The sequence below is a fragment of the Varroa jacobsoni genome, unplaced genomic scaffold (genome assembly GCF_002532875.2).
Source record: "Varroa jacobsoni isolate VJ856 unplaced genomic scaffold, vjacob_1.0 scaffold_957, whole genome shotgun sequence".
Taxonomy (NCBI): domain Eukaryota; kingdom Metazoa; phylum Arthropoda; class Arachnida; order Mesostigmata; family Varroidae; genus Varroa; species Varroa jacobsoni.
Genome location: NW_019213859.1, coordinates 44,825 through 58,379, shown reverse-complemented (window position 1 = coordinate 58,379; position 13,555 = coordinate 44,825). Strand labels below are relative to the sequence as shown.

At 39.0% G+C, this 13,555-nt stretch overlaps 1 protein-coding gene and 1 long non-coding RNA gene across 4 annotated transcripts in view; one reads left to right on the top strand and one right to left on the bottom strand.

Moving 5' to 3' along the window:
* Nucleotides 1–770: 770 nt before the first annotated feature.
* LOC111265327 (uncharacterized) lies at nt 771–7,683 on the top strand. Of its 2 annotated transcripts, none has more exons than XM_022841928.2 (9): nt 771–1,330; nt 3,057–3,186; nt 3,490–3,702; nt 4,295–4,728; nt 5,158–5,544; nt 5,717–5,895; nt 6,441–6,544; nt 6,937–7,053; nt 7,282–7,489. In XM_022841928.2, the coding sequence occupies exons 1-8, from the start codon at nt 1,259–1,261 to the stop codon at nt 7,011–7,013; spliced, it is 1,596 nt and encodes a 531-aa protein (XP_022697663.1). In that variant the 5' UTR covers nt 771–1,258; the 3' UTR covers nt 7,014–7,053; nt 7,282–7,489. The 2 variants fall into 2 exon arrangements, with proteins under 2 accessions (XP_022697663.1, XP_022697661.1); XM_022841926.2 differs by having other exon boundaries at nt 794–1,330; nt 6,401–6,544; nt 7,282–7,683.
* The window catches only part of LOC111265328 (uncharacterized), a 56,338-nt gene continuing 44,119 nt past the window's right edge, over nt 1,337–13,555 (bottom strand). For both annotated transcript variants that reach the window (XR_002683382.2, XR_002683384.2), the window contains one exon: nt 1,337–1,901. This is a non-coding gene — a long non-coding RNA (uncharacterized LOC111265328). The remainder of the gene's footprint in view (nt 1,902–13,555) is intronic.

Sequence of the window (13,555 nt, the reverse complement as noted above, 5' to 3'; positions counted from 1 at the left end):
TGCTTCAAGTTATTTCGGCTTAAAAATAGATGAGCGGAAAGTCGCCCGTAGTTCAAGTTCTTATCTGTCAAACATCTCCTTCAAGGGCACGAAGAACCTGTTAACGGTTTACACGGTCCAGGCTCCCTTTAAATCTAAACCATACAAACTATTTCCGGCGCTAGAGGAAGAGCTTCTCTAAAATATTCTGTCAAGAATGTATACGCTACGGCAGCTTTCATAGGTATAAACATAGTCATGTTTTTCCAGCGAATTAACTGCATATTGTGTATTTTCAAAAAGTTTATAGTTTGAGGATGGCTGGCTTTATTACCTTATGTCCATTAATTGAAACTACATCAATGAGTTGCACAGACATCAAAACGTGGCTATCATATTAAGTTTAAGTTGACTATGCTAAAACTCGGTTGGGACCGAGGTTTTTCTTCTTCAGTGGGCTAAATCCAAAAAATGCGATAGCAGAAAAATTATCTGTCCACCCAGTGTCATTTTCTCACACAATAAACGACATATTTTTAGCTAATTTCCTCTCTATACATATAAAATGCAACAGGTTTTTATAGCAGCTGTTTTAGTTACGCATGTTTTGATGTAGCCATGTTCGTTCGTGTGGGCAAAAATCGATGCTCTTCTTCCCGCCTCTTCAATTTAACATTTTTTTTTAACTTAGAAAACGGTTCGCACCTTGTAGCTTTGTAAATCAGTAGCAACACACTTGCCTTTACTAACTCGATTTATTTTAATGACTCAAGTATATAATAGGAAACAGGTTTCACTGGCGTAGTCTGGCACAAAATGGTTTTATGACTGTGAATATCTACTGTATTTTAGGTTAGTCTCCTTACTGCTTGCTGATTTTTGGACTCCAGATCAACATTTATTATTTTACTGCATCGACCGCCTTTTGGATCGGCTCGCTGTCTCTATGACGAGGCTATAGAGGGCGAGCACGCTGATGAACAATCGTTGGCATGCTGGAACCAGCAAACGATGTTGCAGGTCTAAAAGGATCGCATGAGTGCATACGTAAAAAATCAGGCACGTGAGGTGCACGTTTGATATGAATCGCTCTACTGTATAGTATCCACAAGACGTGTTTTTTTGGATGGACCATTCTTTTACTGATTTGCTAGGCGTATAGAGGGCCTCGCTGAACCACATCCATAGTATACATAAGAATACTATAAACTGGCATTCAAGCAACCAGTCAGAGACTGCTGAAATTGTCGTGTTGTTATCTAAAACCACTATTCCGAAAATGGCATCTTTTGCAAGTCAATTGTGGCAACTTCGAAAGCCAACGACAAATCGAAACGATGATGTCAACGCGGTAAGTTGCCTTATCCCTTAATGGAGCCAGTGTTTGCTGCTGTATCGGATATTAGTCTAAAACTGGTCCTATATTTCAAGCTTATTAAGATGGTCCAAAGTTAGAAACTTTATCAAATCGAACAACTCCTGTTCTAGACATCATACACGGGGGAACCTGTAATTAGCATTTGAAATCCAATACCATGTCAATATAATGCTGTATCTTAAACTAAATGGTATCTAGAATGATATTAAAGCAATGTTTAAAAACGCCGCTTAAGAGGAGTAGTGCGGCTCCGAAACACTCTTTGTAAACTTAGAGATGATGACCCTGCGATTGACGTATTTTTTATGATACGACTGAGAACATTCAATTGATGATGTATCTTGCAGATTTAAGGTGAGTACCCAGCATTACCTTTTGTGCAATTTGCATTGAACAAGTACTTGTGTAAGAACAGATAAACGATACATCGCACAGATCGTCATATAGGAAATAAAGTACAGCACTAATTTAATAAACGAACTGTATTATAATATGCTAGGTTAGAACATCTATTTCAGGCCGCTCGTTGACTTTTAGTGTTCACCTAAAAACAGGGAAGACGAAAAAAAGAGGAAACTCCTGTTAGTCATTTTATAAAAATTTCAGCTAACAATAACTTATTTTATAGCTTAACAATAACTTTTTTTTTAGAGATTTTGAGTAATACGTACGACCACACATTGCCTAGACAAAATCTATTTTTCGTGGGATGGGTCCAGAACTCAGCTTCGATGGTTGGGTTTGGTTCCGCTGAGGCCACTAGCCAGTTATTTACAGTATATGTCTCGTATACTTCGATCCATTAACCCAAATCTTTATTGGATAGTACTAAAAGTTTATCTGATGGCCTTAGACGGAGATCATCGTGGCTGAGTGCTCCATATACATATATATTGGAATTTTACAAATGGACCCTCCCACTTCATATCGCTGGCTTTTTTGTCTCTGCGTACTAGATGTCAAATAAACATACCATCAACCAAAAATGGGGTTCTCAAAAGTTTTCGAAAAATAATATACAGCCATAAATTCCTTTTAAAAAAAGTCCTACTAATGAAGCATATGAATATGTACAATAATAAACTTACTAACGGTTTATTCGAAAAAACGTGTCTCGTTTAGTGCACGTACCAGGCATGTTCTAACTATGGTAAATGGGTCTACCTATGATAAAAAAAATTACGATAATAATCACATTATTTAACGAAGTCTAAGTTCACCACTGTATAAGAAAAATGTAGAAAAAAGGCTCAAACACATAGATTGCACGTAGCGTTTTTTATTTCCACGGAGCAAGAATTAAATTGCCTGGGACAGGAATCGATTCGTTTGTTAAATCAATTAGATAGTTTTCCCACTTCTTACTAAATTTGTGTTGATTCGTAGCCACGCTCTATAAAATCAAACTGTCAAATACAGCAAATTTACATCTCCCGGAATTATCATGGTAGAAAAATTTCGATAACATATTGTTTTGCAAAAACGAGACGCCTAAAAAGTACTTCGTTGTGATTATTACATAAAAAGTACAAGGTTACATTTGTCATGTAACTTACAGCTCATAAGAGCAACCTAGATTAGATTTCACTTCTCGTCTTCAGCATTGCACGACTTTGGGCGCATGACCACTAAAGAAGTAAACGGCTGAACAGATTAATCAGTCAGCTTCTAACCATTGTCTATTTTGTTGTACTCTTAGAACGGTTCTATCGACCAATCTGCTCCCATGGATGGCCAGGAATCGGTTCTCTATAGCGACCCATTTAGCAATGCTGTCCCCGTTATCGATCCTTTCTCCGGCGATGCATTAAAAAATGATCTATTCAAGGGTAATAAGAAACTTTATCTAACCAAATTTTATAGCTGGTCCACCTGCGAGCTTATATGTTTTGCTATCGGGTAACCTGTACGAAAACTTCGAATTACTTTATATTCCTTCATTGTTTCTCATTATATTTCTGCATGCTTGAACTAATGTAAAAAAAACATCTACGTGCCATCGTAAATTCCTGTATAAACTTAATTCCTAGGCATGTCATTCTCTGGAAAGCAATAACTGACTAAAACACAACATACTAGGTAGATTATTTTAAAAGATAGAACTCTCTTACTATAAATAAAACTTCTTTCAGCATTGGCTGGCGCGCCGGTGTTGAACGCTAACCACCAGGCAAATGATGGGTTTGACCAGTCCCTTGAATCAACGAATCCGTTCACTAAACCTAGTGACCAAGTGATCAGTAAAGCCCTGATACAAGCTAATGATTATAGGTCTGAAGATATACCAGGCGGCATGAAATGTGAAGACAGCGACTTCTCTGACCTTTGCCATATCGGTGACAAAGGTGTGCGCACGCCGACTCTATGACTCATTAGGAATACTACTGCTAGTGGAGAAGCTCGCGACTGCCCTTTCGCCTACGATCTTCCATCCCTAAATGTTCTTGTAGTGCAACAGCCTCATTTTAAACGGCGAGGCGGCTTGCGCGTAATAGTTTAAACCTCCATGAACTCCTTTAAAGGCTAGCTTTGTGAAAAAAAATACCTTAAGTATGAAATATTTATTTGACTGAAAACGACTACGTCACGCAACTAAAAAACAGGCGTTTTTCCATATGCATATCTACTATTTTTATTGTGTTTAGCGAGGAACACTTGTCCTTTGCTTCCGCAAGAAATCCGCTATACAATGTATACAATATATTTACCTATAATAATGTAGACAAACCTCTAATATGTAAGTTCCACTAAAAATTTAAAATTTTACCCTACGTTTGGCGATTTGTTGATTTATTATTTGTCCTTGACGCGTTTCGCGAAATCCTCAGAAGCAGCTTTTTCAAATACATTATGTGTATCAGAAATGTTTATTCTGTTTGAAATGTATGAAATGTTCTGGTAATACAAATGTGATTCTTTTCTATTGTGCACTGCCAGAGGTAGTCAGCATCTCATCAAAGATGACCACCTCCACGTTATCCAACGCTACATCCTGGTCAAAGCAACACTTTTCATCGTTAGATGCCTCAATGGTTTCATCGTTCGGTGACATGAGTTCAAGCGCACCAACGTCGAACTCCGCGAAAACCTCTGCTTTAACGTCAAACCCGCAAAGCTCCTCTAGCGCGACAGTTTTAATAAGCGGTTCTTCAGACAATGAACAGCTATTAAGCTGTGAGCTTCGTTCCATGGTTAACTCGACCTTCGAAGTCGATAGTGGGCACTCAACCGAAACTGTGCCAAGCTGTGTCTATCGAGAACTCGTTGACGAAACAGACGCAGAGCCGAACACGAGCCACAATGAAGGTCCTCTACCGGATCAGGAAGATAATCCCGAAAAGCAGGCTACAGGGGTTCTCCAAGTACCTCAGGTTAAAACGACTTAGATTAGGCGTTAGCATACTGTAATAACTATAATAACCATTATGCACTTGCCCTCAACCTCCCAAAAAAAAAAGATTAGGCTAGGTAATTTACCAATATGAATTCATGCAATCGTGAGGCAATCGGCTTACTTCACAAACATTTGGAATGTCACGTTACTATGACATTCACTGAAGTTTAATACGTTAAGCTCTGACTCAATTAATAGGAGCTTACAACGAACTAGAAAATACAAAAGTGTTAGTTTTTTCGTAATAATACATTAGGATTTATATATCTGTAGATATTTATATATTTGAAACGAGCGGTAAAAATAGAAACGGGCAGACTGGAACAGATAATATTCATCCATGGCCATGTTATTTCTCTTTTAATCCTCATCCGATTTGACGCATCCATTTCGCCTTCTTGTGTAGATCCTATTCACCGAAGCAACCTTATTGTCTTCCGAGGGGTCGAGCTTCGAGGCGGTCAGAACCACCGAAGGTGTCGGTGAGGGCCGCACCTATTTGTTAGAGTCCATTACCGCCGAGGACGAAACAAGTATTACCAAAGACGAGCGCTGCTACAAACCATCCAAAGTTATTGTCTTCAAAGCAACTGAATCTGATGAAGAGATCGCAGGTGAAGGCGACGCAAGCATTGATAAAGAAGATGCCAATGGGGCTCGGCATATAGATTACGAAACACTTGAGACTCAACTTGACGTCAGTGGCAACCATCAAAATAGGATTATGAATCTATCAGATATCGAGCCTAGCGACGGTACTGAAAAAACGCACGAATTCGAGTCGCCTACGCTTGTAAGTGAACCTGCCCTATACTCATTCAGAGCGTCTTACATTCTAATGTGTAATATCAGTTTATTGGTCCTACCTCAGATTACCAAATCAATTAGACTTAGGGCTTGTTTCCTGCTGAACCACTCATGTGTATAATTTACTTACCCTTAATTATTATCTGGCTTCAATGCAGGACTCGGAATATCGTAGACGTTCGGCGCCTAATGAATTTTTCCCAAATGGCGAGGTAGACCTAACAGACCTCGACTGCCTAACAAAAACCTGTAGCGTGGGCGATCTAAACAAAGGCGATAATTGCCTAAACATCGTTGAACAACCGAAGGTGCTCACGTCTTCGCCCATAGCATCAAGGTTGGTAGAAGCACGACCTGCTTTTTACAGGTTCTGTTTGGTGCACTACTGAATGATACGCTACAAAATATTACACCACATACGTAATACCTACGTGCTGAAGAAATTTGGCTGAAATGTACATTCATAGTTACTTAGAAGTTGTCAATAGGGCTACATTTCTGGATAAATCTATGTTTAATTTAAATGAATTTGGCATTGACTTTTGCTCATACAAGAGAAATCGTCTATTCAAGGCCCGGCAGCAGACAAGCTGGCAGTCTTGATTACGCAACATCTATCTTTAATCCGCTACTTACCAGTCAAAATTATACAAACTCCAGCTATTGACTCATGCTGTATAATGGGGAAATTTTGTATATCGATGCAACTATGCAGCGTATCATTGTGTGCCTATGTTTCCGAAGGTGAAAGTTAACTTCGTGTGATTTTTTCTGTGCCTGATAAATATCTGATAAAGTATTACTAAAACAAAAAGAGAGATTGAAATATGCACTTATACTAGGAAAAAGACCACTGGAAATGACCAAATGCAACCGCTACAGCTGTGGCGCAAGGAGTTCCACCAAAGGATCGCTTTCCTTGACGCTCAAGAACAAAAGGCCATCGAAGAGCTTAAGATGGAAGCCCAACGATGTAGGGATAAATGGTACGTGCACACGTACGGACTTTTATGGGAACAATCTTTATCAGCTCTCGGGCAGCTGTGTCACCTTCATTACCTTATCTACCATGTAGCATGAAGTTTGTAATGTGGCTGTTGAAAAGTTTTAACAACAATACTGTCTGTCCTGGCTGTCACTCATAATATACATCGCATGCTCGGATACTAATTTCATCAATACTGTCTCTAAACTTCAAAAGCAATGGACCCTTTAATGTTACCCCCCCCCCCCCCCCTGTTTACTAGATTTCTATAAACTAAACATACTAGCTGGTGTGCAATAAAATATAATGAAAGAAAATCTTCATAATATTTCAAAGAGTGCATTCGCTTAAACCTGTGTATTTTCAATACTTGTCTACGGAATACTTGCCCAGGTACGCTAGTCGACAGGAAGAGATCCGTGTTCAACACGCCGCTCATATTGAAAACGAAAGCCGCGTCCGCTCGCTAGCAGATGGCGACCGCCAAGACCCGAAATCTATCTGGAATAGGTATCCTATAAAACCTTGGACTTTTATCCTATATATATATACATATATATATATATATATATATATACCGTTCACATTTCCCATGATCTTGCGAAATGAATCTTTTGCAAACTTTGCTTGAACGATCCTCGACGCGGTCAAACGAGAAAAGGTCGCTGCATGCGGGTATTACATGGCTATAGAGCATTTCGTGTATCATTCATGTTCATTTCTTTATTTGGATTTTAGTATGACTTCACTAGCGCTAGAGCTGCAACGAACTCATAAGGCGGATGAGGTCAACAGGGATGTATCAAGAATGAAAAGCCTCATGCAACTTTTGAAACTTCGACCACCTCTCCAAAATTTTAAATTTGCCTGTGCCAGCCGCAAATGAACCAACGCTAATTATTAAGTTTGCCTCGCAGGAAGAGATATTGCACGAAAGAATGGATAATGCGGAGTGACGTTGGTTGGATTTTATAGTAGTCTATTGCATCCGAAATTTCCGCTGGGACTTAAATAATTGTATGTCTGCGAAGTATTATTATTATCTATAGTTAGTAAACGTTTTTCAGCTAGAAAATGACGCGTTGTAGACCTGTCGTACGAGTTAAAAATACGCAATAAATTGTATTCTTAATTGTGTAACGTAGTTGTCTTATGTTTGACGACTATGTAATAGAAATCTAGTTCCCTAAGGCACCGTAAGGCTTTGCCCAATGAGCATTTTATTGAACGATACATTCTCTGAAAGGGCAATTCTCTAACGTGCGGTAATACACCCTAATCGTGTTACAGCTGCTGTCGATTTCCCACCGGATGTATTGGTTCAGGATGTGAGTAATCTTACAGGACAGATTTATGTTTTATTCCACTAAGAGTCGCTTATTATCGATAAAATCAAATAGCTTTTTTTATTCGCATAGGCTGTCGGATTTCTAAGTCCCTAGCCGAACGAGTCTTTTAATTCAAGCCCCCTATAAGCATACGTATACTTAAGTACACGATGAAAAATAAAAACCAACAGTTAGAATACGTTTCTTAACTAGATTATCCCGACCTCGTTCCATACGGTAGCTTTATATTATACTCTAAATAACTGAAATTGAAAAAAACCTGTCACATTTGATTTATGTGAACACAATTCATATGACATACTGTATTATAGAAGACGTCTGAAGAGCGAAAGGTATTATAACCAATAAAAGCTACATAAGTTTCGAATTGTATGGTCTTAGAGTGTGTATTTCAAGTTTCCAACAGAAGGGGGTTGCGTGTGATCTTTTTTTTTGTGAACTTTGACAATCAACAATTCAAATCCGCAGGAATATACAATGTATATTTCATTACCCGCTACCTAAATTGAGTTCAAGTTGTCTCATATCAAGTCGGTGTCGTATAAAACGTTTCATAATTAACAATCCCATTAACGAGGATAATCTTATTAACACTATATATCTATCTGAGAACGCCATTATTTAGATGAGAACCGAATTCAGAGATCCGAATCGTCCCTTTGGTTCTCCTAGTTGACGCTCATGTATATTGTTGATGAGCTCGAGGGCAAAATTGATTTCTCATACGCTCCTTATTCATCATTTACGCTAGTGTTAAAAAGGGAAGCACTCTTCGGGGCAGCATGAGGGGGACGACACAATGGAAGTGACGCGTCACTGAATCACGACGTGATGCTCTGTCATTATTAAACATGATCCGTCCGTTATATGGCAATGCGTTACTGGATGACTGATTTGACTGTGTGAAGGTCCGAAAGCTTAATTAGTCTTCCAACTACCGTTGAAAAGTCATCGTAAAAATTCAATAAAGCTCAATAGTTCTGGTTCACTTCATTAGCAGAATTAATGGCCCATGCTGCAAGTCTTCCCATAAAGATAAAATAGTGTGCTTCTGCTTGTTATCATCAGAAAATTTGTGCGGTAAGATATAGCCGAATCTGTGCATTCCTGCGATAAGAATACGCGCGAGGGTCTAGTGAACGGCTAGTTTTCTGTCTTGGCTCTAAAAACTTTTGACCCGATTGGTAAGGCGATTAGAAAGGTGCAAGACATCGGGCGTAAACACAATTCGTTCCACGCTAGACGTCAACCGTCAGAAGCTACACCTGAAGGCAGCACCGGACGTAAAACTTAAACCACGTTTATTGTAAAGCTTTGAAAATTAATAATGTATTTTGATTGTAAAATTTGAAAAAAATAAGTTGTAGTAGATGGCTCGATGGATTAATCAACAAACGCCTCTCGAACTATCTCTCTAATATTCATAGAACTGAGCCATATTGATGAATAGGACCTTTGTATAGCACTCACGTGCCACCGACTTGTCTTCGTACGTTCATGCAATACATCTTTATAAGCAAACTTTGCAAGGTATTCAATCTGCTTAATACAATATTGATAACTTGAGGCTATTTCAACTTACCCATACATTAATGTATCTTATCATTCTTTTTTAACCTTGGAGAGAGAACCATTTCAGTGGCTTTGAACAGAACAGCTACTAGCCGTTTGTTATTTCGTTAATATGGGTGGTCGATTTACATACGCTTCGGGTAGAAGTTGCCGCAAAAGACTGTTCACAGTTTTGACGACGCCGCCTGAGGCTTATCTAATCGCGCAATACCATAGCCTTACTATTTGAGCTTCATAAATTAAGTAATCTATCCTTTTCAGCCCTGTTCAGATACCTTTCTGATCTAGTTCAGGTACAGGCGCGTGATAGTCTTTGAGCATCAATCATATTGAATGAGCCGAAAGTTCCTCCCATGCACATACTTTTGAACTTGAAAAAAAAATAAGAAATTACTCAAATCCCACTACCCACGTAAGAAGGTTCTACCATCAATATACGGTATGTTCATGTATGTTCACGCAAGCCCCGTTTTGAACCAGTAGGTTTTCCGATCCTTGTTACCAGCACATTCGTCGAGAAAAACTTGCCACTGAATGCATTTCGTTTTACTTTTCACCCTATTCATTCATAGGTCATAACACAAGAACTAGCCAATTGTGTCGGCTAAAAAGTCATCTCTAACAACCGCAGCAGCATCGGAGCCCTGTCTGGTTATCACGGGCGGCCGTCGTATTTGCATTTCCGACAACGGCAGGCCAGTCATGGTGAGAACTCGAAAGCCAATGACCCAGCAACCTTGAACTAAACCTTGAATTTCGGAGAAAACAGGGATATTTTGACAAGACTGAACACGACGTTACAGAACAATCAAATATGGGCGCTTACGTTTGGCAAAACATCGCGTCATAACCAGCAAGAGCATTAGTAGGCAGTGAATGGAAATAACAACAACAGCGGCAACAACTCTGACATTTAGCGATCGTTTTTGCATATACTTAGCAATATTATAGTGTCGTATATAAAAGTGCGCACATATACTCTCTCCCTTCTTCTCATACATATATATATATATACAAATATAAAAGGGCAACGCCGTCGATCCACTCAAAGGATTCCCCTTTTAAAAGGCGTCTGACGGAATCATTTGAGTCTGGGCAACAGTGCTTTTAGCGACAGTGACAACAACAACACTGGGCAGCTTGGTATATTAGCCCATTTAGATACAGCGAATCGAAAACGACGTTTATGAAGTTAATAATGGGTATCAACTGATATGCACGGTCTAGCGGTTCGTTTGCTGCCTGTTCTTCACTACAACGGCGTTATTCTAAGCAACATACGCCATCTTAAGCTCTGTGCCTACGTCGCCCTGCTGTTCTGAAGTCGCCCGCAATTGCGATCAGTACTTATCTACCTGAACTGTTTGTCCATGCGCTTTTAAAGTCCTTATATATGAGGACTAAGGAGTGAGACATGAGGTGACCACATGGCTTCACCTGCTCCCACTATGCCGTATCGTTGTACGTGAGTGCACATGTTTCTAAGCGAATTTATCTCTACCCACGTAATATTCATATAATAGTATTAATGTACAAATAGTAATATACGTAATAACAAACGTTACCATGGGCAATAACGGAAATCATCAGTTTTGCTGAATACCGTATATTCTTCCTAGAAAAATTTGCTCACAGTGGGCAGTAGCGTCGCGACTGTAATGTTTTACGTTACAGGAGACTGAAAATGGTACCTTGTCGTGCAGTAGATTCCGTACATACACTACGAAGTCGAATCCAAACAATACTTTGAACTGTCCTAAAATATTCTTATTTGCAAGTAGCGTAAATTTATTGTACTATCCGCTCGTGTGTGTAAGAAGACCAATAAACCTGAGCCAATATCTAAAAGGACTAGTGTGAAATAAATGATTTAATACACACATTCATAGATAACGATGTGGTATTTAACTTGTTATACAAACCAAGTTATTGATAAACAATGTATCTCTCTAAAATACAGATTGAATTTTAGGTTTGCAGTAAACCTTTATCTTTAATTATTTTTCCGCATCCATACTGACTTACTATAAATTAGCGGATGAATTCGATTTCTTAACTCAGGTCGGACCATATCTCAGCTTGCTCTTTCAGTGATTGCGACCTTTCCACCCGTATGGTAGATCTAGTATTACAAAATGACTATACTCTACACGTTAAACAATAATATTGCCAAACTAAATATTTCACCCATTATCACGATCCCGTCTATGACTTTTCGTGATGCAAGTCTCGCAAACACGGGAATTTCTTGTTTAGTCTAGCGTCTGCAATCACGGGGATTTTTGCTCACACATTTGTTGTCGCTGCTGTCGCTGCCGCTGTTAACTCTAAAGCCGACATTTTCTGTCGTTGAATCGAGACGGTATATAAGCGCAGCCAGGCAAAAACAAGCCAACTGATGACAGACGTATGCGCGGGTAATGCGTTTAATGATACGAACGAAAAGAAATAAGGGAGAGGCAGAAAAAAATGAATAGCGCAGAAGTTCAGCTAAAGAGCCACAGAAAGAACACGAGTCAATCAGAACATATTGTGAAACTGTGTGACGTTGTGTATGCGGCACATGTGCTAATATGGCATAAATAATAGGGCTTGTAGGGAAAATATTACCCGAAGAAAGGACGCTGACTCGAACGCGATGATATGACAAGTTCATCATAAGGAAATGAACGTAATAAAGGGTTATTTTTTCTCACAGTGCATCCTATAAAAGGCAATTGATGTTTAATCTTGAAAGGAATAAATATCAAGTTAATTTGGTTCTTTCATTATAAAATCTATTGTATATGCCTTGCAGACAAGTTTGTAAAGATGCTGAAACCAGTTTCGGAGATATACAACCTCTACCTTAGAACGGAATGATATTGGTTATTTTGAGGTAGGTAGGAAAGGCTAGTCTGCTAATTTTATGTTGTGTTTTAGATTCGAATCCAGGCATAGACAGGACACGACTCGGTTCGTGCTGGGGGCTAGCCGCTCGATAGAATGTCTAATGGCGGTACCGGACGTAAAGTTCAAAACATAGGGGAAAGACCAACCTAATGCATCCTTTGGAAATATTCAGCTCGAACTCGTCCCGGCACACCATCACCTATATATATCCGTTCGTCTTTTCAATGCCATAACAGACTCGTTTCGCAAGCCGAGCAATGCTTCAACATTCTCCCCGTCAGCTACCATTTCAACCTCCAGGAACAAGCACTAGGTTAAATCAACTCGCCTTGGTTTACCAATAGGAGTTACCGGAAGCGCTACCTCTCTAGCCCTTGTTTTCAACTAACCCTGATAATTTTCCTACTGCCCCGTGCGTTCAGTTATATCCTTATCGGTTAGGTTATATCAGGCATATGTCTTACCATTCCATAGTTGCTACTAAAGTCACACCGATCTGGCTTTCCTATATCATCAGACAGAAACATAAGCTCTAAGGCCATTCGCTCTGCGTTTAGATAGCTATGTATGTGCGTCTATTTTTAAAATCCATACTATCAAATATGTTCCTTACATTTATCGTATTTGAACAGGTTTATAGAATAAACTAAATTCAGTTGGAACCTAGATAAATATTGCTCCATTAATTTCGATATATTCTATTGATTTTTAGAAGTTTCGCTATACTATACGAGAACATATGCACACGCAGATATCTAGTTTAGGAAAACTAAATATAATTTCAACAACGATTTCCTGGAACACTCTAAGTGCTTCGCGTTTTACGTCTAGCGTTGCCGTTAAGGGTTTCATCAGATGGCTGACTTCTCGACACAACAAAGTGTATATACATTTAGATCCAAATGTAAACCACTTGGCACACTCTAGCGTTTTGGAACCAGTTCCGCTAAACTGTTAAGCACTGTATTAATACATATACAGAAATAAAGAGCATAACTCTTAGCTTTTCTGGAACTTCAGTTTTCAAATTAGTATAGGCAAGAGCAATGCTGCGATATATTATCCCTTAAATCTATGTTCATCCTTTGATACAGCCTTCGATCACGAGAAACTTTGTTCACTTAAATTCTTATACGAATGTTTTCAATTTTTATTCTATCCGTCGATGTAGAAAAAAGATCAAAAATCAGTATAATATA